The sequence below is a fragment of the Hibiscus syriacus genome, unplaced genomic scaffold (assembly GCF_006381635.1).
Source record: "Hibiscus syriacus cultivar Baekdansim isolate YM2019G1 unplaced genomic scaffold, ASM638163v2 tig00111402_pilon, whole genome shotgun sequence".
NCBI classification, from domain to species: Eukaryota; Viridiplantae; Streptophyta; class Magnoliopsida; order Malvales; family Malvaceae; genus Hibiscus; species Hibiscus syriacus.
The window spans coordinates 437,182-464,549 of record NW_024063082.1 but is presented as its reverse complement, the minus strand read 5'-3'; the positions used below and the strand labels follow the sequence as shown (position 1 = coordinate 464,549).

The following is a 27,368-nucleotide window of genomic DNA, read 5'->3' as shown; positions in this document are numbered from 1 at the left end:
TCAATATGATTAATTTATGTTTTTTTAACTTGTAAATACAATTAATGGATTCAAAGCGTGGCTTTTGATGTTTATTCACTGTAGAGATACACCAGATTACTGTGCAGATTTAGCGGCAAAACTATGAATTAGCATGGGACCATTCTCGTTATCCATTGCCTATTAGTAGCTAGTATGGTCCTCCCTAATTAAAAACCCTAATTGTTTCCCTGGAAATTTGCTTATTGCTACTACTACCTTCTTCATCTTTTACTTTATTTTATTCCCACGCATGCAATATTATTCATTATTCAGCTAGAAACTTTTCTTGCTCGGAGTTTGTTTCACCTGAATCAAGCAGTACCAGGTTGCTTGTTGTATTAATCTCAGGTGCAAATGGAGCTTTCTATTCGTGAGTTCAATTTATAACTCTATCCTTATAACAATAACATGTTGCTTGTTTTTAAAACCGTTTGCCTTCTATGTTCCTATTGCAGGGAGACACTGATTTTTGAGTTCTGTAATGCTGGCTCGAGGTTAGTTTGTTCATAGGTAAAACTATTAATCAGTTTGGTATCTTACTTGCATCTATTTAATACTACCTTAGCTCTTGTTGTGTCTTGATTGTACCAAGGGAAAGCGTTACATGCATTCAACTTCTTTCAAACTGTGAGGTTTTCTTTTGGGAAATGGAGACATTTAGCTTTCAGCCATAGATGTTTATGCTTATAGTTTCTAAGTAAAGATGATAACATAGCATGTATATTACTTGTATAAACTATATGCGGTTAGTTTTTTGCTTTTTGCAGGGTTTATATTTCATCAGAAAAGCATCACCCCATGTCTATCTCTAATTCATTATCTTTAGCAATCTATTAGGTAAAGTATAAATTGTCAGTTGATCCTTTCCCCCAACTATGAATGTATGCACTACCAAACATCTGAAGGTCGTAATTCTCTGATTGTTTCTTCTTTTACTTCACGGCTTTCTATCGAACTGTCGATGGTTTTTGAGTGAAAGTGCTCCTATATATGCTGCTAAAGTCTTATTTATAATATATGTGTATTGGATATATGGTCTAATTGTGGGATCCTTAATTTCAGGCAGCTTATCTGATTATTACGCTAAACAGCATGTATTTAATTCTTAATAATGCATGTAACTTCTTTTGCTCTGCATACATCAAATTATAGTTTTGTTGATTGATACAAAGAAAAGAAAGATGGAAATGAATAAACCTCATCTTTTGGGAAATTTCAGACGTTACACTTATCAATCATGATATTATTCAGATTTGAGGGTGTGATTGCTTGTATAAATCTTGAGGCATTGCACTTACGATAGATTGTCTCCTATAATCGGTGGCAGATTCAGAAATTTAAGAATGGGGTCCAAAATTTTAATTTTCTTTTCTTAAAAATAATGGGTATGCAAAAATTATAATTTTTTTCTTTTTTCCTTCACATTAAACTAAATTTAATCACTTTTCCAAAATAATGGGATGCAGTGCATCCGCCACTGCCTATAACCTTTACTGTTAAAATGCAAACTCTAGCATTAAGTTTTATTATTGTCAGAGATCAATGACATGAATCTATGATCAATTTATTTGGATGCAGCATGAGTTTGTTCAACATGGACGTACATGTGACTACCAGGAGTGTTTCGAGTTTCAGAATCTCTCTCATTCCTTAATAGGTAACTTAATTTGTCAGTATTTACATGTTTTCTGTTGTTCTTGTTGCGAGTTTTGAGTGTTGTTCTTAAGCAGCGAACTTCTTCACCATATGGCTTAGTACATTTATAGGAGAAATTGTTAATAGCCCCAAGTACTGAATTTCTGGGCCAAGAGCTGCTTGGAGATGTTTGCTTCCATGAAACAAAATAATTTTTAAGAGTATGTGACCCAAATTTCATTTGATATGATCAGAAAAGTTTGCAGTGTGACCTGCTTAGTGAATAAAAAATTGGGAGAAAAAAATGTGAATACATGGCAGAAACTTAAGTTCCTTTGTAATCAAGTAATTGACCCTATAAATCAAGACAGAGATTAGTCCTTTAAGTTGTGCAATTAAAGAGAAATGTTGAAGCAGTTTATGGTATTATAAATTATCTTTTATTTTGTTATTTTCAACATTTAGTGAATTTCTTTCTCTGTCTGTGACTTTTCTTTTGTTTTCAATTTTTCAAGGTGTTATTGTTTTGCGATTTTATTATCATGGTCTTCAGAATATCCGTAATAGACTATGCATGTAGGTGCCTTTTGTTTCAAACAAATTCTTTTTAATCCAAGCTGCGACAGTTGTTGTTCTAGACTTGATAATAATACTAGTCAGAACATTGTCGTTCGCAGCAAATCTGCCTTGTTTCCAAATCATGTGTGTGCAGTAAAAGATTGTAGCTAGGGTTTATGTAGGAATAACCACCAATTTGCTGTTGCTAATCATGAAAGTAAGTTTTGCTTTTTTACAGTGTTTACAGGTTCTACATCGCTTTTTAGGTTGGACAGTCTCCCTAAACTTACTGACAGAAGAGAAGGATCTCTCATGCATCAGGTAGGAAATGTATCATTTACATTTCCAACTTTAATCTTGTGCTAATAATTTGCCTGAATAACTTTGATTTCTTTGTAGTTGTACACTTTATGTTTCGGGATCTTGCAATTTGCAATCATCTTGCTGAGCAAAACGAAAATGGTTTCTACGACTGAAGTAACGAGCTTTGATCTTCTTTGGAAATGAAAATGAAAATGGTGGCATCCCAGTGTTGTTTGTGCTGTGCTGTAATCCTGCATAACATCCCCGTATATGTCTGTACATGTAAAGAAGCCTAGCGAGGATTAACAGAAGAGGAACATCAATTACAATGCCTGTATATGTGTTACTTTGTTCATGCGTGTAGATGCCTATGTTACATATATGTGTTACTTTGTTCATGCGTGTAGATGCCTATGTTATATGTATACATTTATATAACCTTTATTTACAGTTCTAGCAATAAGATTATTCATTAACTTTGTTACTGTTGGTTTTTCATTACTCATTAAATCAGCAACATGACGTCCCTAAGCAGCAAGTTGCTGTTAAGACTACGATCATGCCTAGCAGGTACGCTTTAACAGTGACTAAGGAATGCCTGCTACTACGCTCTCTCCGCACCGTATAAACGTATGCAGTTCATGCCGACTTTAGGATAATGGATAGTAGGGGCTTCCCTTACAATTTAGCCATTGCCCAAGAGGGGTGATTTTTGTATTACACAGGTTCTAAGAATCTCTTACCGTATACCTTTTGTTACATATATGCCATTCAGAGAACAAGCGTCTCCTTGTTTCTTGCTCTCGGCACAAACGACATCTTCCATCAACCTCTCCATAGTAAGTAATCAGTTAAGAATAGCCATCCAGGCAAATATGGAACGGGAACCAAATCAGCTTACGTCCATCAGATATTGGACGGATAGATAACGACCAGGTTAACCTTATAATTCCTTCCGGACAAAGCTCATGCGCATCTGGTTGATTGTTTTGATCGCAATCTATGGAATATAAGTGGCTGCTTGCACCAAAAGTTTTGTTTCGTGTTGCCTTTGGGAAGTCCTCGATGCTGCTAGGACTTCGTATCTTGGGTACCAAAGCTATTAGCGTGGGGTTGAAATCAAGTGCATATTATTTGAGTCCAAGTTAGGGTATGTGTTCTATCTGTTCAGTTTTTATATGTCAATTAAACTAGTAAAATCGAATCCATTTTATTATGAAAACTGAAGTGACTCGACTTAAAATAATTCTTTTATTATTTAAAATTTTTAAGTTTAACTATCGATATTCAATCAATTAATTTACTATTTCTCATCAAATTTTAGAGACACATGAAAAAGTCGTTAATTTTGGGCTCGGGAAAGATCCGAAGGCCAATGAGGCTAGAAATAAAATCCATGAGAAAATAAAACAAAAATGATAATAATGGCCTAAAATTCGATCAGGCCATGACCATAACCAGTGATTGTGATCGATAGCCTATTTACAAATAGACTCGTCACAGATACCATACTACACAGCGGAGGGTAAACTATCACATTAGTAACTGAATTGTAATTCGTGTATCCATTTGGTCTTAAACTTTAAAATAATTAAATTTTAGCATTGTATTTTAAACATTGATTTTTTTTTTTTACTCTAGGTTGTTAAATCCTTCATAGTGTGATGATATGATAATTTCTTGTTTTTCTACAAAAACTCGTCAACTATTCCGATTGTCATTGTGAGTTATCAGTCGTCATTCACAGTCGATACAAAGTATTCACATTTCATTCATTTTTCTTCTTCTTGAATTTGTTCTACATGAAACTCATTCAAACTCTATGAAAATTCATCTAAAGGTCAACATTCTAAAACTTTGATCTCCTTCCATGGTTGTCCAATGAAACTAATAAAGATATTGTTCATCTTCTTCAAAGAATGTTTCTCACCATTTTTATTTCAAATAAAAACATTAAACTCCAAAAAAAAATGATGAACCCCGAGGACGATGAACCAAGTTTAAGTGTTTAGGATGATCTTAAAAAATATCAGAGGATGGTGGTTGTTGGTGTGGTGGCAACTAAAAATAAGTAAAATACTCAAGTTTTCATGGTGAAATAAAAAATTATCTATTGATTTTCACATTAGCACACATCAATACCATACTATCATATCATCTGGATGTTAACAATTTAATGGTCGGATGATAAAAAAAATTAATATAGGAAGTTTAGTGTTAAAATTGGAGTATTTTAAGGTTTAGTTATAAAATTAGAATCTTTTAAAGTTTAGTGATCAAATAGATATACAGGCTAAAGTTAAGTGACTACTAGTACATTTTATCCTAAGAAAAATTCAAACCCCAAGTGGCATAAAAGTTAATTAATAAATAGAAAATAATATAAGCTCTTTTATTTTTCCAGATCTCATTTCACCCTCTCCCTTCTCATAGAGAGAGTTCCACTTCCTCCACCGTCAAAATGGAGTCTCGATCCAGATCTATCAACAAATTGACCAACACCATCGTATGGCTGCTTCTCTTCCTCTTTCTGATCCACGGCTCTCACTGCTTCTACCTCCCCGGTGTCGCCCCCGAGGACTTCCGGAAGGTAGACCTCCGATTTCTCTTTGTGTTTTCCCTCCGTTTCTTTCATTTCTATGCTTTATCTGTTTTAATTTAATTGAATAATAGAATTCATATAAGATACTTACAAGAAGGGAAATTAATGATTATTTTCTTTGTTGGAAATGTAAATAACTTATCAGATTCAGGCATTCAGCTGGGTTTTTTTCATTAGAAAAAGTTAACTTCATTTTTCACTTGATGATTTCGTTTTCTGTTCTATTATTTTATTTGAAAACGTTAAGCGTTTACTGATTTTTGCTAATCTGTAGTTTTATTACATTTTTGGCTTTTATCTAAGGCATCTGTAATTGTTCTTCATGTTGATCATGTTCTTCAATGCTACCTTGAAGCATTATTGCTTACAATTTAGGAATTGTACCCTGGAAAGTGATTTAGGTTACGTAATGTTTTTATGGAAGCACCAAAGCATACTTGATCTTTATGGTGATTGGTTACATAGTGCTTATCGTGGTTGCCTAATTGACAATGACTTCAATTAAATCACTTTAATTTCTCACTGCATGCCTTGATGTTTTTGGGATTGTTCTTGGAGGAATCATTTTGGCCTTCTTTAGAATTGATTCATTTGTTGGGATTTGCAGGGAGATCCTTTGAAGGTGAAGGTGAACAAATTGACTTCTATAAAGACTCAACTTCCTTACTCTTACTATTCACTTCCTTTCTGTCCACCCGAAAGAATAGTTGATAGCGCAGAGAATCTTGGGGAAGTGCTTCGTGGTGACCGAATTGAGAACTCTCCTTATGTGGTCAGTTATTAGTATTTCTGATGGTATGGGGCTGCTTGTTTCTTTTGTGGCCATTAACCCATGGATTTTAATGCAGTTTAAAATGCGAGAGCCACAAATGTGTACTTTTCTTTGCCGCATTATACTTGATGCCAAAACTGCAAAGCAGTTTAAGGAAAATATTGGTGATGAATATCGAGTCAATATGTATGCTTTTTGTTTATTCTGACTTGGAAATCATCTTTCAATATTTGAATAACTAGTTCCTAGGTTCTGTTTCTAATTCATTTGTGATTCACTTGACAGGATACTGGATAACCTCCCCCTTGTTGTTCCTATTAGAAGATCAGATCAGGATTCTTCTGTTGTTTATCAGCTCGGCTACCATGTTGGGCTCAAAGGCCAATACACTGGGGTAAACATTCTATCTATTAAAAGCAAAGGTTCCTAAGTTTGTGGATGCGTTGGCTACTATGTTTCCATATGCTTATGTTTTATTATTATATACAGAGCAAGGAAGAAAAATATTTCATTCACAACCATTTAGCTTTTACTGTCAAGTATCATAGGGATCTGCAAACTGACTCTGCTAGAATTGTGGGATTTGAGGTTAAACCATACAGGTTAGTTCATTTGAATTCCAGCATATTCTAATATTTTTAATTATAGGTTTCTGTGGCTGAGATTCTAGTATCAAGTTTTGATGCATTTTCTTTATGTTCTAAAACAATGCAGTATTAGACATGAATATGAGGGGACATGGAATGAAAGAACTCGTTTAACAACATGCGATCCGCATAATAAGCGTACAGTTGTTAATTCTAACACTCCTCAAGAAGTTGAAGCAAACAATGAGATAATATTCACCTATGACGTTGAATACCAGGTAAGCTCTTCAACTTTGAATAGTTTTTAGTTTTTAGTGTTGACAGTTGCAATGTTCAATTTTTTCTGTGTTAACCATGAGCTGAACCGGTAAAGGTTATATTCCTTTGCCTTTAAGTAGATTTTGCTGATGAAGTATTACTTGGAGAGAGAAAAAATCTCCATTGTATCTCCTTTCCTTGAAGTAAGGCTGGCATCAGTCACCTATGAGGGGCTAATATTCTTAAATTTTCCTTTGTGGCTTTCAGGAAAGTGATGTGAAGTGGGCATCTAGATGGGATGCATATCTTTTAATGAATGATGACCAAATACACTGGTTCTCAATCGTCAATTCTTTGATGATTGTTCTCTTCCTTTCGGGTATGGTAGCAATGATCATGCTGAGGACACTTTACCGTGATATTTCTCGGTATAACGAACTTGAGACTCAGGAAGAAGCCCAGGAGGAGACAGGATGGAAGCTTGTCCATGGAGATGTTTTCAGGCCTCCAACTAATTCTGATCTACTGTGTGTCTATGTTGGCACTGGTGTTCAATTTTTGGGCATGGTACTCGTTACCATGATCTTTGCTGTTTTTGGATTCCTTTCCCCTTCGAACCGAGGTGGTCTTATGACAGCTATGCTATTACTTTGGGTCTTCATGGGCATTTTTGCTGGCTATGCCTCGGCCCGTCTGTACAAAATGTTTAAAGGAGCAGAGTGGAAGAAAATAACTTTCAGGACTGCATGCATGTTCCCAGGCATTTTATTTGCCATCTTCTTTGTCTTAAATGCTCTCATATGGGGCCAGAAGTCTTCTGGGGCTGTACCATTTGGAACAATGTTTGCTCTAGTCCTCCTATGGTTTGGAATTTCAGTTCCACTTGTTTTTGTGGGTGGTTATGTCGGGTTCAAGAAGCCAGCAATCGAGGATCCCGTGAAGACAAACAAAATCCCTAGGCAAATCCCCGAGCAGGCTTGGTATATGAACCCAACATTCTCTATTCTCATCGGAGGAATACTTCCATTCGGAGCTGTTTTCATTGAGCTGTTCTTCATTCTGACCTCAATCTGGCTGAACCAGTTCTACTACATCTTCGGCTTCCTCTTCTTGGTATTCATTATCCTCCTTATCACTTGTGCTGAAATAACCATCGTGCTTTGCTACTTCCAGTTATGCAGTGAAGATTATCTGTGGTGGTGGAGGTCATACCTCACATCTGGCTCTTCGGCTTTGTACCTCTTCCTCTATGCTACATTCTACTTCTTCACAAAGCTAGAGATCACTAAGCTGGTTTCGGGGCTCCTATACTTTGGGTACATGCTGATCGCTTCATATGCGTTTTTTGTGCTTACGGGCACCATTGGATTTTATGCATGCTTTTGGTTCACCAGACTTATCTACTCGTCTGTCAAGATCGATTAGTGTGTAAAAATGGGGATTATATGCTCTATAGTTCTATTGTCTTCAATGAAACATTGTCGTAGGTGAAGATATACGTGTGCTTTCAGATGTAAGCTTCAATGCACATTTTTTTAACTAAGTTCATATTTTTACAGTTGATTGGAAGATGCATTTTATTCTGATTTTTGTTATGATTCTTTTATAACTCAGTTCATTCTTTTATACCACTGGATCTTTAGGCGCAGATACCTTTGCGCTCCTTGCTTTTCTCTCCTCATGAATCCCATCTAAAACCGAAATGAGGAATTCCTCGTAAGGGATTTAAATAGTGGCCCGTTATTGGAATAATGGTCATTATATAGCGATAAATCGGTAACGGCATCATCCGAAATTATTATTGCATGATTGTGATATTTGTAATGATCGTAATAATATCCATTATGTTCGTAATTAAAATCTCTGCTCGTAACTAGCTAAATTTGACGAAGGTTGTCACCAGCTTCAAAACCCAACACGAACCCATCAATGTTTAGAGTGAAGACCAAATAGATCGAGTGCAACATACAGGTTTGTAGCAGAAAAATTATTTATTATTTTATAACAATTTAATAAAAGAGCAATTTATAATTTTTAAAAATTAGATGATGAAAATGAAGGTATAAGAATAGTTCATTGACTAGTGTAGTGTACTTTACTCTTAAATATTTCTCTAAAAGGAATTTTCTTAGGTCCAAGTTCATGATTAATCACCGTTGAAGAATCTAATCTAGCTTCACCAAAAGTAAGACACGTGTCACAGCATGACCCAACTTGAGTTTACTCATTACCAAACCAAGGCAAAAACCAGCGGTGTCTCTGGTTTCAGCACAACTTTCAATGGATCTTACACCCCAGCAACTTCTCCAATTCAACGGCTCCGACCCATCTAAGCCCATCTACGTTGCAATCAACGGCTACATCTACGATGTGACCTCCGGCAAATCCTTCTACGGTCCCGGCGGCGCATACGCCATTTTCGCATGAAAAGACGCCAGCAGAGCTCTCGCGAAGATGAGCAAGAACGAAGAAGACGTCTGCGCCAATCTCGATGGCCTCTCCGAGAAGGAGATGGGCGTCCTCGACGATTGGGTCAAGAAATTCGAAGCTAAGTACCAAGTTATCGGCCGCGTTGTTTCTTGAAATTCAGAACCCTCTTTGTTGATGTGTTTGGTTTGTGGGAAAATCTGGTACTTTCTATGTCTAATTTATTCCCTCCCTCCAGTGTTCTATCAAATTAGTTGTCTTTGGTGTTTGACTTAACTCAGAACAGTTGAAGGTTAAATAAATGAGGTGAAATTAAATAAAATTGAGATGCTTATGGCTTGTTCTGTGTTGTATATCATTGCTTCCTATGCTTGCTTCTTGGTCGTTAATGGTGATGGTTGCCTTTATTTGGGTTTTATTTACTGTTTTAGCCGTAAAGTTAGGCTTGTTGAATGTTGAGTAGGCAATGTTTTCTAGAGATGATGATCAACGAATAAATTCATTTTCCTTCTCGAAATCAATTAGAATTTTGGTTCGCGAGGAAATCATTATCAGAAATAACAATGTTTTCTATATTTTTATTTTCACGTTTAATTTGAAACATTATCAGACATTTGAATAATTTTTTTTTCTATTGTATAACTCTAAACCTTAAAACTTCAACTCGTTAAAAGATGGATTTTTAAGATGGTGTGATCATCGACTTATAACCACACCGACTCTTTGTCCGAATCATTTAAAACTATGTCTTACGACATCATTAACGTAATCAGAAGACAAGGTAAGGACAGTAAATATCCATTAAAAGATGGGGTTTCAAGATGGTCGGTGCGATCATGAACTTGGGGACGGTAATCACGGTGGCCTCCTCCAACGGCAATTTCAGATCGACATTTGGGAAATGAATGGCTAAAATATCCGAAGGTTCTGGGTCCTTTAGACATGCTATGATTTTACTTTACTGCTGCTGATGAGATAATAATATACCGGCAGTCAGTAGTATGGTGATTTTACGTAAAATTAAAACTTTAACACAAAATTGTATATAAAATTAATTAATTTTTATTATAATCTACATATATTTAACAAGTTTATATCAAATTTTTTTATATAAGGGATTTAGGCATAATATAATTTTCAATTATGACCCCCGAAGAGTATTTTTAAAATAATCCTATAACGAATATCATAATTCCTCTAGCATTAAGAAAGTTGGTAGATCCTCATAATTGATTGGCAACCCAATTAAGTTGTGAAATTAAGGCATATGGCTTTTCAATTAGTTTCATAATTAGCTAATGACAACTAATTCTACCAAATTGAGTAGAGCCACAAGATCCTTCCCTTGGTTCTTTAACTAATCAAAGGATACACGAGTTAAGATTCTCATTAAATTTATTATAATTTGCCATACTCATAATATAATTGAGAATAATATTTTTTAAAAGTATACAATTTATTTAACAATAAATACAATAAAAATAATATATGTATCATTTTTTTTAAAAGATGCGAGTTCAATCTTTAGAAGTTTATTTTTAGTTTCTTATTTGAAAATTGTATAGATTTTGAAATGATAAAAAGATTACTAAAATAAAATCAATTCTAATTTAAAATATAAATAATATAAAATTGTTCAACCAAATTAATGTTTGATTTATCTATGATAACAAACTTAAGTAGAACTTTAATTATTAATATCAATATACATCATATGTTGTAAATGAATATTAGGTACAATCACATAATTGGTAATTATAAGTTTTTAGTCCCTATTTTATAAAATAATAATTAGAAAGTACAAAATTAATGCAACATAGTCCAATATAACTTCAATTATGATCTATGCGTGACAATGAATTAAAATATATATATATATATATATATATATTATAATTACCATTTATAGTGAAAAACTTTTTTTCATAGATAACATTAAATGATGATAAATATTTTATTTATTTTTAAATTTTAAATTTATCTTACATTAATGAAACAAAAGAAAGGGAAAGGGAAAGGGAAAGGTACTGCTGCAATAACTTGGAAATTATTATCCTTTGGTGACGTTCCGTCCCCAAACTCAAACCATTTAAAACCTAAACTAGGCCTAAACCCAATTCAAAATTATTATTATACAAGACTACAATGAATTGTTTTGTTTAATTAAGCAAAAACAATTGTTTAATTATTAAATTCAATTTCAGATGTAACTTTTTTCTGTAAATAAATAAATAGACCTTAAAAAAATCAAAACCAAAGAACGACCGAACGAAACCGAAAAAAAATTGATTCAGTTATTTCATCTCAAGCTTATAGAACCAACCGAATGCTTACCCTACATATCTAATAGTGCAAAACATGAATGGTAAGATGCATATCCAACAAATGTCCCTTGGCTTGGCTGGCTAATAGGAGGAGGAACATGAAACCCATCAACCAACACAAGAGGCTAAGCATAAAGGTATAAGTCAAGACATTTAGAAGAACAATGTGCAAACATGGAATATGAAACAAATCCAAGGTTCAATGAAACATGAAGTTACATGGCAAATGATGGATTCACAATAACTTCATGTACATAGAATCAACCCAGCATTAGGAACCTCCTGTAAAAGAAAAAGGATAACATTTAGTTTGTTTTCCTTGAGAAGAACAACGGAAACAACGGAAGAGACTATGATTTTCCCACAATAACAACCTCGTAGACGAATAAAACAAGGCAATACCGAAACTTATTGACAAATTAATACAGGTCTATATGATAAAAAGTTCACTCTTTTTATATTCTTATCCCTCTTTAAATGGTGCTTCAATGTGTATGCTTAGTCCTCTTTACAAGCAGTTTCTCACATTTTCTACAAAATCTTCACCCATTACGCAAGTCCCCTCATCCTCGCAAATCAATCATTTATAAGGAAAAGAGGAAAAAAAAGTTCTTTCTAACTCGTTTATGTTGCCACATTTTGTCTTGAAATCAGATCAATGTAAAACTATTAACATCAACTTTGGCAGATATAAAGTTTTCCCAACAATCATAGTGAACACTAAAGCTCATACTCAATGGTAATCTAGGAGAAGAATGATAACCATCGTGAGATTACATACATTTTTGGCTACCATTTCTATATGCTACTTAATTAGGCCATAATAAAATATTAGCCAACAAATTTATGGAGAAACACCATTATTTGATGAATCAAGACAGGCATCATACTCGTGATTAACCTAAAACCTCCTAGGTATTTTCAGGCAAAGGCATTAGAGACAATACAAGATCACCAATATCATGTTGTAAAGACTTTTGTACCCACATACTACTGAATAATACACCTCGACCTCCGAATCGAAAATTGAAAACTTGTCCAATACAAGATCAAAAATATAATACTAAAGGGACTTTGGAACCCGCTGATTACTCTTAATACACCACAAATCAACCCTCCTAGCTCTGGAAAATCAGATCAAACCTTCAAATCAAAAATCGAAAACTTGTCCACTACAAGGTCGCAAATATCAAATTAAAGTGACTTGGGAACCACAGACTACTCTATAGTCTATCATAATGCAACCCTCATAGCTCTGGGAAATCAGATCAAACCTCCAAATCGAGAAATTGAAAACTTGTCCAATACGTAATTCGTCAGACCGAAAAGCATACAGATAGTATTTCTAGATTTTCTATATTATTGGGTCAAACATTCCATGATCAATCTGTCCAACACCTGACTTCCCCCTCGGAAGCAGAAAGGGATTTCTCATCCAAATAAATTGAATAGTTGGATCAATGGTTATAACGTTGCAGCAGACTTGCCACTAACCGCAGTTCATTAAATATAATGAAACCAGTAACCGATCAAGAATTAAAAAATAAAAAATAAAGATTTGCACGAGCCTAACATTTCTCAAATTTCCAACATGATGTACCTTAGTGTGTCTTTCTTCTTTGGGGCTGCTTGTCAGTAGCTAATCTGAAGATCCAGTAAACCTATAAGAAGCAAAACAATGAATCAAATATCAACTCCGCATAAAATAATAATAAAAAGGGCTAAATCTGAAGAGGGGAGACTTGCCAAAGCGAAGACATGAGCAGCTATCAAGAGAACCACCACTAAGGGCACCAAATCCAGAAACCATGGGCGTAAAGATTGTGCTTCCTTGGCCATTTCAATTGCAGAGACCGGAAAATTTTGAGGGAGAATCTTTCTGATAAGCCCTGAAGCCAGGGTTTTGGAATTTCTGTACACGTCGCTATGAACATTAGAAGCCTCTGAACCAATTGATCAATGTGGCGGTTGGGTTTCTGCAATTGATCGGACCCGACTCGATTATTTGGTTTTTATTTCTTTACCTCTAATTCTATTTACAATAATTTACTTATGAAAGTGAGTGTTGGTATGTAATATATTTGTTATAGAAATATATATTTAACACACTTTGATAGTATAATTTTATATAAAAATAATAAATCAAATGATATCATTAAATTTTATTTAATGTTTTTATTAAAATATATTATCATTAATTTATTATAAAATTGTATACTTACTATAATAAATTAGTTAAAATTGATCTTTATTATTGTCTCATATATGTTAACTTTAATGGAGGGAAAGTAAGAGATTTAAATACAATCTTAACTATTACGTAGATGTTTTTTATGTAATAATTATTAATCACTATTTAATTTTGTTAATAATCTAGTGAATTACAAGGTAGTATTCGTTTAATTTTTTTAATTAATTGATAATCCATACACACCTTGCAAACGTAATTGTTCGGACTTGAAATCTTTAAGAATAATAACATTTTATTTTATTACTGAAACCAGTTAACGAGTTAAATAGGCATCTACTTTAAATACAATAAACAACAGTTTATAATAAATTTAAAGGAAACTATATTGAATGATAATTTATGTTAAATGGAATGTTGTTATCCTTTAAAATCCTGAATTCCAGTAATTATATTTGTAAGATGTGTGTTATCAATAACTATTAAAATTATTGAAAGACCATCTAATATGACTAATTTCTTAATAGTCATCAAATAAGATAATAAAAATACGATATATTAAAGTAGAACGACTGATTTTTCTTGTAACATAGAATGATGAAATTAAAAAGTAGATTTTTTTTAAGAAAATAAATATATATGTATAAATACTTGGTCAATTTAGTATATTGGTCATTTTTACTATGCTTAATTTATGATTTAACCATTATACTTTAATTTGGCATAATTTAGTCATCCATTTTTATAATGTTATTAAGTAGCACAAATAATCATTTTAGCCAAAATAGTTAGCAACATTAGTTATTTAGACTAACAACTGATATTATTCAAAAATTAGAAGATTATTATGTCAAATTAATGTTTAATGACTAAATCTTAAACTTTTTTATTTAAAGGTATAAAACAGAAATTTAACCTGTAATCGTTAATAGTATAAAAATTACACATTACGGAACCAATGGATCAGATTCCAGTTATTTGGCTTACAAGTCACAATATCTTCGTCTTACAGTCTTAGGGGTTGTTTGATTAAATCAGAATGATTAATCGTTTAAAATTATTCAATGGCCTGAATGATTCAAAGGCTCTATATGAATTAACTCTGAATGTGACATTCTGTTTGATAATGATTCTGAATAATTCAGAATGTACTTAATGCTGAATCATTTAACAGTGTTTTACTGAATCATTCAACACAATCTTCATTCAGAGGTGAGAATCAAACAAGTTGAATGCTGAAATATTCCATTCAACAGTAAACAAACAACCCCTTAATATCTTACTTGCATATTGCACACTGAACAAAAAATATTATTTTAGTGAGCAGTGAAAGTTGCACCGCCTTCTGATGGGTTGATTCCGTCGACCCTTTCCCGCAAGGGACTGATATGTCCGTCATCGTACTACCATCTGGCACAACCCCGACATCCAACAATGATGATGATACTTGAAAAAAAAAGCACAATAACATATTTAAAATTTGAAACTTTAGTTATAGGACATAGTACTAGTAGCTGCTTTGGATTAATGCTTACACTCTGGCTAAGGCAGTGAGGGTTGTAGTTGTAGACTTGTAGTTGTAGCCGTAAGGGAAAGCTTTGGGTGTAGTGACGTCCAAGTCGAAGCAGTTGTCGTTAACCATCGGAGCTTGTACTGTTTTGTTTTGGACCGGGACAATTCCGTCGGTTGCAGAGCTGTTCTGCTCCTGGTCATGGTCCCCATTTTCCTTTTTCGGATCTAAATGCCCGTAATCCAGGTCCAGATACGGATCCATCTTGGAAAACACGTACTGCCCCGTGTTCAGGTCAGGGCTTTCGAGACCCTTGTGGTTGTTAGGATTGGGAAGTAGCCACAAGGCAGCCTCCTCTTCTTCCCTGCTGCTGCTGTTGTCAGCGTCACCATCGACGTCGGAGAAGTAACGGTCTTCGAGGAAGTTAAACTCCGTGTTGGGCTTGACTGAACCATAGAAAGGAGCCAACGGAACGCGCTCGTGTCGGCGAGCGAGAGGGTTAGCCGAGTGGATGTCTCGGTCGCAAGTGAAGCAGAGAGCGGCTGAGTCGGCCTTGCAGGTGACGTGAGCTGGAGCTTGTTCGCACACTTCACAGATCAAAACCCGAGCATACGCGAGGCTAACTCGTTGGCGGTGTGGATTTTGGAATCACAGTTGGAGCAGAGAAAGGCCGAGTCAGGCCGGCAGAAGAGAGTGGCAGTTGCTGATTTGCACGAGTCGCACAACTTGGACGCCATTCCGACAAGTAAATGAAAATTTGGGGATGTTAATATAAGTATAATATAAGACTAGGAAAATAAAAAATAAAAATGTTAATATATTTTTAATATTTTTAATATAGAGTTACTTAAAATATTATTTTTTTATCAAAAATATTAATATCAGATTTTATTTAAAATATTATTTTTTTTTATCAAAATATTAATATAAAAATATTTATTTTATGTGAAAAAATTAATATTTTTAATAAAAATAATATTTTAAATATCATTCTATAAAAAATATTAAAAATATTAATATTTTTAATCGTATATTTTCGTAACTTTATATTATAATGTATTCTCTCTTTGCCTTTGTGTCTGAAAGGTCTTGGTACTGGTTTCTGTTAAGACTTATGATTGATGCTTTGATCAAGTTGCTCGATGACGGTGCAATGTGGGGCAAGGGAGATCTAGACACAGCCAATAAAAAGTTAATACGTGGAAGAGGCTTAGCTAAATAGGAGGATTTTATTACGGGTTGAAAATTGGAGGGTGGAGAGGCCAGGATTGTCTGTTTCACCGGAGAAAGGAACTTTTTCGGTTTTGGGGGTGGGGTTGGGCGTTATTATCAGTAATGTAGAAAGCAACCGCAAATTGACTTTCTTCTTGTACAGCTGTACCTAAGGAAAATATTCGATCCAGTAGATTTAAAATTTTTAATTACGAATATTTATAATATTTTGATATTAGCTGATTCAAATTTAAATAAATTTTTATAATTATTTATGATATATATATATATATATTTATTTATTCATATTTTTTTTATATTTGATATACATATGTCATGCAAAATTGAAAGACTAAAATGAATCCATTAATCACTAAAAATTTTGAGTTGATAGAGTCATATTTTATAATTCAATTTTTATTTAAAAAAGTTTCGAGTCAAGTTGAATTTATGAAATTACGAGTCAAACTTTTTAGCGTGGAGTTGAAAAAATTGATTTTGTCGAGTTGATACGAGTTTTATTCACCCTTAATTATCATCTTATTGATTTTAAATTGGATTACTTTTTTAAATTATTTCGATTCGGTGATTTTTTAAAATTTAATTATTCAAATATATTTTAATATAGATCATCACGATATGAAAATCAAAATTTTAATTGAATTTGAGTAAATTTAAGTTTTAAATTTGAACAATAAATAATGCATGGACTTTCCATGTTTGAATTTGTTGATGAAAATATAATAATATTGTAACATTTAACTTGCAAGTTAGAGCGGCCACTTCCGCTGCACACCCGGAGATTTTTACTCATAATATGCAATATGGAGTTTCCTTGGTAAATTTTACTCATAACCTGGCTCTTCTGAGAAGTCTGGTTCCTGGGGCTTCTGCAACTTAGGCATGTCAACACCCTTCATCTTCTGAGCCCCTCGCCGTGTATTAGCCGCAAACTTCGATGCTAGTATCTTCACACCTAAATTCTGTCTTGCGCGGTTAGATGTCGAAGACGCGACGAGACCGTTTTCTTCCTCTTGTGTTTCATCATACTCCATCATGCTAAGGTTTCTGGCCATCATTCTCTTCATATATCGACGCCAAGCCGCTTGAATAAAGCATGCACCCCATGTCCTCCATTGATAAGAATGGTACCTAAACGTGTGTTGCAGCTTCTTGCTATGGAGACGTCGGAACTGATTGGCGACGAATTTGAGATCTTCTGCTCTCAATACAAAGGCCTCTACCTCGACTAATGCTCTTACCGTTCTCGTAGACGAAGGCAAGTTCGAGGAAGATTTAGGAAGGAGAGCCCAAGAAAGTAGCTCCTCACCACAAAAATCACCTGGTCTAAGAGTGATCGAATTGAAGAATCCGGTCCGGCCTCCGTTTGTCGTACAACTCTCTAGCTTTCCTCGGATAATAAAGAGCATCTCCGTGACAGGGTCGCCTTCCCGAACTATGTAGGTTCCTTGAGTATTTAAGGAGGATACTAAGCGCTCACATATGGCATCCAGCAGCTGATCATCCATTTGTGAGAAAATGGGGACCTGAAATTGTGATAATACAAACCAATCTCTTTTCAACTATTTTTATTGCATGCCATTGAGTACATGAAAGTAGCAAGCAGAACTTACACGCCGGACAAGGTCCAAACATAGATGGCGTTGGATATCTCGACGCAGATCAGGAGGTAATGCCCGTACTATTGATTCTTCATCCACACCTCGAGTTGCAAGCCATTTATAATGAACGAAACGCTGAACACGTTCTCGCAGATCTTCAGGGAGTTGGCGATGCCTCATCCATTCTTCAGTGTCTCGTCGCTTGAGCCTCCATTCCTCAAGTCTCACAGTGATTGATTGTAGGTATGTCTGAGTCCATGACAACATATTAGATGGAAATGAGTACATAATCAAGGCTTATGCAGGAGGTCATACAGAGTTATACTATTTCTGTTGTGGGTTGAAACAAATTCGAGCACCATGATAAACGGAAAAGCACAAGCTTAACACACTAAAGAAAGTAAGAAACAAACATCGGCGGAAGAATATGTATGATAATTGAATCCCGACATTAAACATATTGATCCAATGCCGAAAGCAGTACTGATTGTATAAAAGGCATCGATGGTACCTGCATATTTCCGATTAAATGCGCAAATAGAACTAGACCCATGATGGAAATCAGTATGGCAAACAAGGTTTCCCACACAAATGTACTTGCATCTAATGCCTGTCCATAGGAGCTGGAAATTCAGAAAGCAAGAGTTACTCATATAAATTTTCAATAACCAAGTCATTTCACAATGTTCATAAGGCATATATACCTCAAATTCTGCAATCCCCACCAAAGACAATAGAAATACTTCTGAGGGAAGTCTGAAGAGAGAACTTGCTTAGTCAAAGCAATTTCGAAAATCCCATAGTCGAAGCTGATGTCATTACTGGGATGACACTTCGTAAACACAACGGTAGCATTTTCCCATTTCTGGCGACCACCGTCATGCAACGTGCCACAATCTAAGTATTGAAGATTGCATTGCAGAGGGCTAGTCTCTTTTCTGCATTCAGATTTCAAGCATATTACGTGTTGTTCGACGGACAGCAAGTACCACAGTGCCCCTAAAACCTACAATAAGAGAAGACAAATCATCTTTCTGTCTACCCTTTAAAAGGATAGGCAAGATTACATGCATACAGGGCTAGCTGGAAACTATTACATACATGGCTGGCTAACATGTAAAGCAATAGATTATATGCAGCTCCGGCCCAGGCGGTCTTGGTGACGACTCCGGTGCTTTTGATAATCTGAGAGCTTAAAGGGAAGATTAAATAAAACCGGGGAACGTATTGCACTAGAACAATCAGCACCAGTGTATTATTAGTATAGTCAGCATGGGAACTCCTAGTTGCTGGTATAATGAACCATATCACAATCTGCCAAACCAACGTAAAAGTAATAAACATCATGAAGTTATCAAATTTCAGCTGTTGAATGCTACATTTACATCAATCCATGACTTCAAAGTCCTTCATCGGGTACCTGAGGAAGAGGGAGGGCAGCCAGTAGATCTATGAAGAAATCCGATTTCAAATACCTGCTGGCAATCATACGAGGGTCGGTAACGAGTTCACCCCTCCCGAATACTCTGGAGTTAGGCGACACGTAAGCGGTTCGGAACTTGATGATTATATGCAACGCGTAGAAGGCATCGGCGAGCGTTCGAAAACATGTCACCACAATTCCTAGATTCTGATCAGCATCCATACAAGATGTATGGTCATTGTTGATGACTGAAGGCAAGTAGAAAAACAATGGATCAACGAATAGAGCTACCAAGCACCAGAAGAGAAAAATCCTGTTCCATTTCAAGTAGTTTTCGCTACCGGGATCCAGAATTCCCTCCCTCCTTGCCTTATAATCCTCTGGAAAAACCTTGAACTTCCCAAATTTGGGAATTCTACAATTATTATTATTAGTACCACCACTACTATTTCTATCACTATGACCTCCTTCAGTTTTCAACAAAGGGAGTGTTGCTTTGTAAACTGGCAGTGGCTCCTCCATATCTGTGCTGCCATTGTTGTTGAACCTGAGAACTCAGCAAGGCAACATCACTGGAAATTTCAAGTGAAAATGAAAATGTGAAATGCAAAGAAAACAGCATGCTGTGAACATTACCTCACTAGCTTCTCCATTTTGGACTCCACCCTTGAAATTGTCACACAGTTAGAATTAAAGTGAAAACAAGCGTAGGCATAGAAATGGGTGCATCTCTAAAGCAACAAAGAATCATCTGAAAAGTCTCAATCTCCCTTACTTTCAGTTAAAAAAAAGGGTTCTTTTTCCAACTGAAGAAGGAGAAAAAATGTTGACTTAAGTAACAAAAAGAAGAAAGGAATTCACAAGTTGTGAACTTTGGAAGAAAGGATGCGTCAATCGAAAGGACGTGAAAAACATAAACTTTGAGGTGGAAGATATTTGAGCAAGGGGAGATCTTGTTTGCTGTTTCCGCCTATTTTTATTTCTTGGCTGACACTGTGTCGAGTTGAGGTGAGGCAGGCACGATTCGTTATTGGGAGTTAGGAAGGTAGGGAAGTGCAATAGTTGTAAGACAGTTGTCCCAACCACTTGTCTTTATTCATTCTCCAACGTCCCACTACTCTTGGGATTTGCCTCTAATATTCATAATTCTATACGTTTTCACTTACAAATCTAAAAATCTGATCGAATCAGATTAAATTTATAAATAGTATTATTAATAATATGGTGTATTGAATATTAATCGATAGCAAAATTCTTTAGCCAATGTAGTGCGGAAAAAATAATTGTTCATATGAGATGTAGTAAGATTATTTTTTCGATTAAAATGAAATGAACTATGTAAAAGAAAGACGACTGGATCAATTGACGTCTTTAAAAGATACCTGAAAAACACTTCTTCTAGATTATTATTTTATTAAGATTGATGTTCATACTACGTGCAATCTAGGAAAAATAGTCTTTATACATTATTCATTCCACAAAAATTCGTACAAATCATTCTTTATTTTCAAACTATTATCCCATCAATTTTGCCCTTAATTGATAAATTATAATTTTATAAAGAAAAAGTACCTTCAAATCAATTAAGAATTAGTGAAAATCTTTGTCGATATCCTCGAGAGAAAAACACGTACGGTCAGTCCAATCATTTATCAACAAATTTGGAATATTATACAATGTTTCAATGGTGATTATAATTAGTGGTGAGGTTTTCTTGACTATGAAACATATTGTAATCATGCTTCCATTGATTTATGCAACTTGAAAAAAGGTATGAATCCACATCAGTCTAATTAAAATTTGGATGAATTTAGTTTAATTTATTTTATTTTGAATTTTAAATTAAATTTAAGATATTAGATTTAAATAATTAATCTATATAAAAATCTTTAACTTTTTTATTCAATGGCAGAATTCGCTAACATGTATAAGTCTTATACACATAATATACGAGGAAGTACACACTTATAAAACTTTAGCAGTAAAAATAAATTATTCATATAAAATATAAATTTAAAATATATTATAATTTAAAAGGTTTAATAGCGTCTGTCTCCTCCATCCAGCTCTGACAATAATAGTTAACTATGAAATGGATCAAAATGAACCACCGGACGGCATCGGAGCGGAGAAGCCATTACTATAGAAATGCCAATGGTTTCTCGCATATCAACTCCATCTTCTTCACCAATGAACTTCAAATCCAAACACTGAACAACAGATGCAATCACGATGTTCATCAACACGAAAGCCAGATTCTTACCAGGGCACGCTCTTCTTCCACCTCCTAACGGAACAAAATCAAAACATTGTTGTGTTTCACTACTACTTTGGGAGCCAATTAGGAATCTCTCAGGACAATACTCATCTGGGTTTTCCCATATCGTCTGATCCCTCATGATGGAATAAAGATTAACGGCCACAGGTGTGTTGTTAAGGATATCGAAGCTGTCGATTTTGCTGTGTTTAAGGCACAGCCGAGGTGCGAAGGGAGCGTTGGGATATAACCTCAGGGTTTCCTTTACAATGGCCTGAATATAAGGAAGGTTTGGGATATCTGTCTCTTCAACTAGTCTGGTTTTCGTTCCGATAACAGAGTCGATTTCATCTCCGGCAATCTTGTTTACCCTAGGATGATTGATCAGCTCTGCTATTGCTCATTCCGTGGTTTCGGCTGACATATTTGCTCCTGCGAATAACAGTTCCTGGAACCAAAGTTTTATGTCATTCAAGTATTATTGGCATTATTTAAATTATTTTATCTTACCGCAAGGAAGGATTTCATTTGTTCTCTAGTGATCCTTAACTCAGCCGTGTGATCATGATAAACCCTCAAAAGAACATCCACCAAATCATCATTTCCATTGAGTTCGTGGGCTTTATCTTCATGCTCCCTCAATATCTTTTCCATCAGACTATCGTACCTTGCAGCCACCTCCTCACACTTGTTTGAATATAACCAGAACCCAAGCTTCTTCAATGGTCCAAATGTGTTAGCAAGAATCATCTTCCGGCCATCTCAACTGACATCTTCACAAGCTCTTGGATTTTCTTTGCCTCGTTATCGTCTTCCCAACTGCTTATACTCGCCACCACCCTGCACGTCGTAAATTCAAACTAATTCTCTCATATTCATAAACATAAATAACCATATAGGATACGTCACAATAAATTATGGTAAAATCGGTTAAGTTATCGTCATTGTTGCATATATGTTTTTTTTTCTTCAGAATTGATATTATTTTTATTTTTCTTTTATATTGAAAATGATGTTTGTTTACGTTTTTTTAGTTGTTTGATTATTTTTTTAATATATATATTAATGAGAATAAGTTTATATCGTCGGTCATTGATAGTTCATCATTCCTAATTTGAACAGAGAATTATAATTAATTAGAATATGGTCGTTGATCGATTTTTCTCAGTAAGATAAAGTTGATCATAAGACGGAGAAATAAGTCTATAGAAAGATTGTTGGAAGTTCATTCTCCTTATCAGTCTTGATTGAAGGGTATTTATAGTGATCATAACTTGTAATGTCAGACATAAAATAATTATAACTATTTGTAGACTAGCAAATTAAATAGATTTAGTAGTGACATCTTAAATTTTGTTATGATATATTATGTGTACTTATCGAAATTCTTCTCCATGTCCAATGGATGACATTGTGGAGGGCTTGGAGGCTCATTTTTTCTTACGTTCGAAGAGTCATGAGGATTCCTCGAAACGAAAAGGTTTATTCGTAAGTTTTGGCTAACAGATCTGACGATTTTTGAAAATCATCTTCTAACATATAATAACATAATATTATTTTAGTATTAAATCAGATAAAATCGGATGAATAACACACTACATGCAGATAATATTATTCGTAACTTTCATGAGCTCTGGTCCCATATCAACGACCTCATTTTTCGAAGCACTTTGAATCATCCGACGTAAAAACCTCACGATTTCTTGATTTCGAACGGTGCGAGATCTTTGAATCTGCCGAGTTCCAAGCAATTCGCTCATGCTAAGTTTCTTCATGAACCTCCAGAAATGGCCGTAAGGAGCAGCGATGAAGCTGTCGTTTCCAAAGATGACGCAGTCGTCTAAAGGGGATATGGGGCGACCGGCAAAGTTAACATCCTGATCCTTGAAGATTTGTTCAGCCATGGAAGGTGAAGAGGCGAGACGACAGTGATATGAGCCAAAACGGAGGTAGACAGTGATACATTTTGGTACTCGACTTTTGTTTAACCATTTAATGCAGGAATCAATCGATCGTAATAGTTAAAGAGGTAGTTATCCTTCAAGGTTTTTTCGAGCCCGATATTTGTAAGAATATTTAAATGTTTATTGTAAAAAGGTTAAGAATATTTTAAATAGATACTGATTTCTAATCATATATGACTAATAAAAAAATATTTAATTTAATATAATTTATTGAATGGACTTAGTAGTAAGAAAATGTTATTCTTTCTAAAGAACCCGAGTTTAAACAACTTATATTTAAATATTTTCTTACTCCAATTAAATATTTAATTAACTTTTAGGTTTAAATTGACACTTTAATTTAATTTTATGGATCAAATAAATTATTCCCTTTGTCCCATTAAATGAATCTATTATTGACTTTCTAAAAGACAATTTTTTTCAACTTTAATCATGATTATTTTAAATATTTTAAACAATTAAATTTTATAGAATATATATTTAAAAACTACTTGATTTAAGATTTTTAAAATATATTTTTCATATTTTTATCAGTATTTAATATCAGATAATAATGAATCAAAATTAAAAATATTGATTAAAAAAGTTAACAAGTGATAGGTTTAAGGTTAGGGAGGGAGTATTTATTATAACTACTAAGGTGGTGTTTGTTTTTACTGTACAAACTCTTCAAACCACTTATGTCTGCGTCGCGCAGACCACGCGCAGACATTAGGCTTCGCAGACTGTTTGTTTTTTAGAAGACAGAAACTCTTTAAACGTCTGCGCGAGCTCTTCTTGGTGCAGACTTGGTTTTATGTCTTCAAAAGTCTTCAAACCTCTTCAAGAATAATTATAAAATATAATTATTTATTAAAATAATTTTAAATAATTTAATAAGGTTATTTATTTTAAAATAATTTATTTTAAAATAATTTATTACAAAATAATTTATTTTAAAATAATTTATTATAAAATATGGATTGATTTATTTTAAAATAATTTATTTTAAATAATTTATTAGTATGAATTGATTTATTTTAAAATATGGATTGATTTATTTTAAATAATTTATTAGTATGGATTTATTTATTTTAAAATATGGATTGATTTATTTTAAATAATTTATTAGTATGGATTGATTTATTTTAAAATATGGATTGATTTATTATTGTAGTTATATGGATTGATTTATTTTAAAATATGGATTGATTTATTTTAAATAATTTATTAGTATGGATTGATTTATTTTAAATAATTTATTAGTATGGATTGATTTATTTTAAAATATGGATTCATTTATTATTGTAGTTGTATGGATTGATTTATTTTAAATAATTTATTAGTATGGATTGATTTATTTTAAAATATGGATTGATTTATTTTAAATAATTTATTAGTATGGATTGATTTATTTTAAAATAAAGATTGATTTATTATTTTAGTTGTATGTATTGATTTATTTTAAATAATTTATTAGTATGGATTGATTTATTTTAAATAATTTGTTAGTATAGATTGATTTATTTTAAATCATTTATTTGTATGGATTGATTTATTTTAAAATACGGATTGATTTATTATTGTAGTTGTATGGATTGATTTATTTTAAATAATTTATTAGTATGGATTGATTTATTTTAAAATATGGATTGATTTATTTTAAATAATTTATTATTGTAGTTGTATGGATTATTTAAATTTCAGTATTATAAAACTAAAATTATTTAAATCTCAGTATTGCAAAACTCTTTTAAGTTTAAAAAATCAGTTTATTTATATTTCAGTTCATTTTAGCAGTCTGTAGACGTTAAAAAACAAACAATCTTCTTCTTGCAGACTGTTGACTTTTGGTCCACCTCTTCTGCACCTCTTCTGCTGTAGATGTCTGCAGATATGGTCCGCAGACTGCAGATTTTTTTACCTCTGCAAAAACAAACACCACCTAAGTATTTTTCCAAATTATGAAGCCTTTTTGGAATACAAAAAGTTAACAAATTAAATTTAAATACTTAATTAAATCTAAATATGTAATTAAATAAAATTGTAAACATTAAATTAAATCTTAAAATTTAATTTAAAAAATAATATATATATATATATATACACACTATGTTTTTATTTACAGAAATTACTTGCGTATAATTTTTTTTCTCTGAATAGTTATGAAAACATTTTTTAAAATGAAAGAATGTAACAGAGGACATTAGTTATAATAAATGCATGCTATATCGAAAAATAACTTTTTAAAATATTATTTTATTTCATTTGCTATAATAAATAATCTTTTGTATATAAATTATAATAATTCTCTAACATTGTAGAATTATTTTTAATTTTTAGTTTCAGAAATTTTTTATTGAGTATAAAAATATAATATTTTAAAAGAAATATCAAGATTTAAATCACATAAATATAAAAAAAACTCTTAAGTCCTAATCCCTGACCCTAATTTTTATCTCAACGCCGCTTGCTAAAGTTGTTGAAGTTTGGGAGCTTTAGTATGGGCCTCCTACATTCAAGCCATAGATGTCGCTGCGAAAGGACAGTCGGCGTAAAGGTCAGCTACAATCCAACACCGGGTATCTTTTATTTAAAATAATATTTTTTAACATAAATACGTAAAAGAATAACGTAAAAAATATTAAATATCTAATTTGAGTAAAAAATATTTTAAACGCTCAAAATTAACTTAAAATTTAATTTGATTAAAAAATATTTTAAACGCATAAAATTAATTTAAAGTATAAATTGAACATTTATTTTTTATATTAGAACTTTTAAAAATATAAAAACATCTGGACCAACCAATGATTAACACGCTACATAATATTAAAACCCCCACTCCTCCCTCTGTTGAATTAAACCCAGAAAGGTTCCTACCATAACTGTGTTAGATTGTCATCGTCAAGTACAAGATCAATCCTCATAGGAATTGAGATGGACAGTGTCACACTCTGTCCCATAATTTTCTACTAGAAAAAATATATATATATCAAATAGCACTATAGATAAAATAATAAGAACTATAAATAAAATAATAAGTATTATAAATATTATAATAGCACTAAGAATAAAATAAAATGAAGTGGAGATAGAGGCATACCCACTATGCCATGTTTAGTTTTTTTTATTGGAAATAAATAATGGTGGGTTTATATTATATTAGGAGTTAACACATAAATTCTACAAAAATACCCTCCCGTGCAGAACCCAAAACTGAATTTTTCAGTAAACTCACTCTTGAACATTCGGCCTGCCTCCTTCGATCGGTGGTGTGGTGCACCGTCGTGTCCTTCAGTCTCAACAGCAACCATCGGTACAACCCGACTAACCCAGTTCCGAAATCTGTCACAGATAGACTGAATATATAAGGGAAATCGACACTTAAAACCCCGATCGTCGTTTTAAGTTTTGTCGATTCTGGCCATTCCAACAACTGTCTTGTTTCGTTCATCCGCCGTAGGTAAAGTCAGATCGTTTAATTTGGATAATATTTCAGTGTTTAGATTGAAAACATATTATAGTTGGTGTTGGTTTAGATTGCTGATAAATAGTTTTAAAAGAGTGATAAATACGTAATTAATTTCAGTTATGGTGTTGTTTTCGTAATTATTTTTAAAAGTGTGTTATTTTTGTATTTATTTTTAAAAATGGTGTTATTTTTGTAATTAATTTTTAAACGGTGGACTATTGAATCTCTTTGACCGGTTTTAAACGGTCATT

At 33.3% G+C, this 27,368-nt stretch overlaps 2 protein-coding genes, 1 long non-coding RNA gene and 3 pseudogenes across 3 annotated transcripts; 2 read left to right on the top strand and 4 right to left on the bottom strand.

The window, feature by feature from the left end:
* Nucleotides 1–4,908: 4,908 nt before the first annotated feature.
* LOC120162053 (transmembrane 9 superfamily member 8-like) lies at nucleotides 4,909–8,331 on the top strand. Its single transcript, XM_039172237.1, has 7 exons — nucleotides 4,909–5,107; nucleotides 5,727–5,891; nucleotides 5,968–6,077; nucleotides 6,177–6,285; nucleotides 6,381–6,493; nucleotides 6,606–6,756; nucleotides 7,004–8,331. The coding sequence occupies exons 1-7, from the start codon at nucleotides 4,979–4,981 to the stop codon at nucleotides 8,159–8,161; spliced, it is 1,935 nt and encodes a 644-aa protein (XP_039028168.1). The 5' UTR covers nucleotides 4,909–4,978; the 3' UTR covers nucleotides 8,162–8,331.
* A 639-nt stretch (nucleotides 8,332–8,970) lies between these two features.
* On the top strand, nucleotides 8,971–9,596 carry LOC120162055 (annotated as a pseudogene).
* Nucleotides 9,597–11,517: 1,921 nt separating this feature from the next.
* On the bottom strand, nucleotides 11,518–13,152 carry LOC120162056. Its single transcript, XR_005519526.1, has 2 exons — nucleotides 13,088–13,152; nucleotides 11,518–11,769 (listed from the first exon to the last, which is right to left on the bottom strand). It is a non-coding gene; the product is annotated as an uncharacterized LOC120162056 (long non-coding RNA).
* A 1,828-nt stretch (nucleotides 13,153–14,980) lies between these two features.
* Nucleotides 14,981–16,263, bottom strand: LOC120162054 (annotated as a pseudogene).
* Nucleotides 16,264–17,204: 941 nt separating this feature from the next.
* On the bottom strand, nucleotides 17,205–20,253 carry LOC120162052 (probable cyclic nucleotide-gated ion channel 14). Its single transcript, XM_039172236.1, has 8 exons — nucleotides 20,210–20,253; nucleotides 20,079–20,179; nucleotides 19,440–19,989; nucleotides 19,121–19,333; nucleotides 18,724–19,025; nucleotides 18,531–18,642; nucleotides 18,032–18,268; nucleotides 17,205–17,944 (listed from the first exon to the last, which is right to left on the bottom strand). The coding sequence occupies exons 2-8, from the start codon at nucleotides 20,093–20,095 to the stop codon at nucleotides 17,243–17,245; spliced, it is 2,133 nt and encodes a 710-aa protein (XP_039028167.1). The 5' UTR covers nucleotides 20,096–20,179; nucleotides 20,210–20,253; the 3' UTR covers nucleotides 17,205–17,242.
* A 1,270-nt stretch (nucleotides 20,254–21,523) lies between these two features.
* Nucleotides 21,524–26,959, bottom strand: LOC120162178 (annotated as a pseudogene).
* Nucleotides 26,960–27,368: the final 409 nt, after the last annotated feature.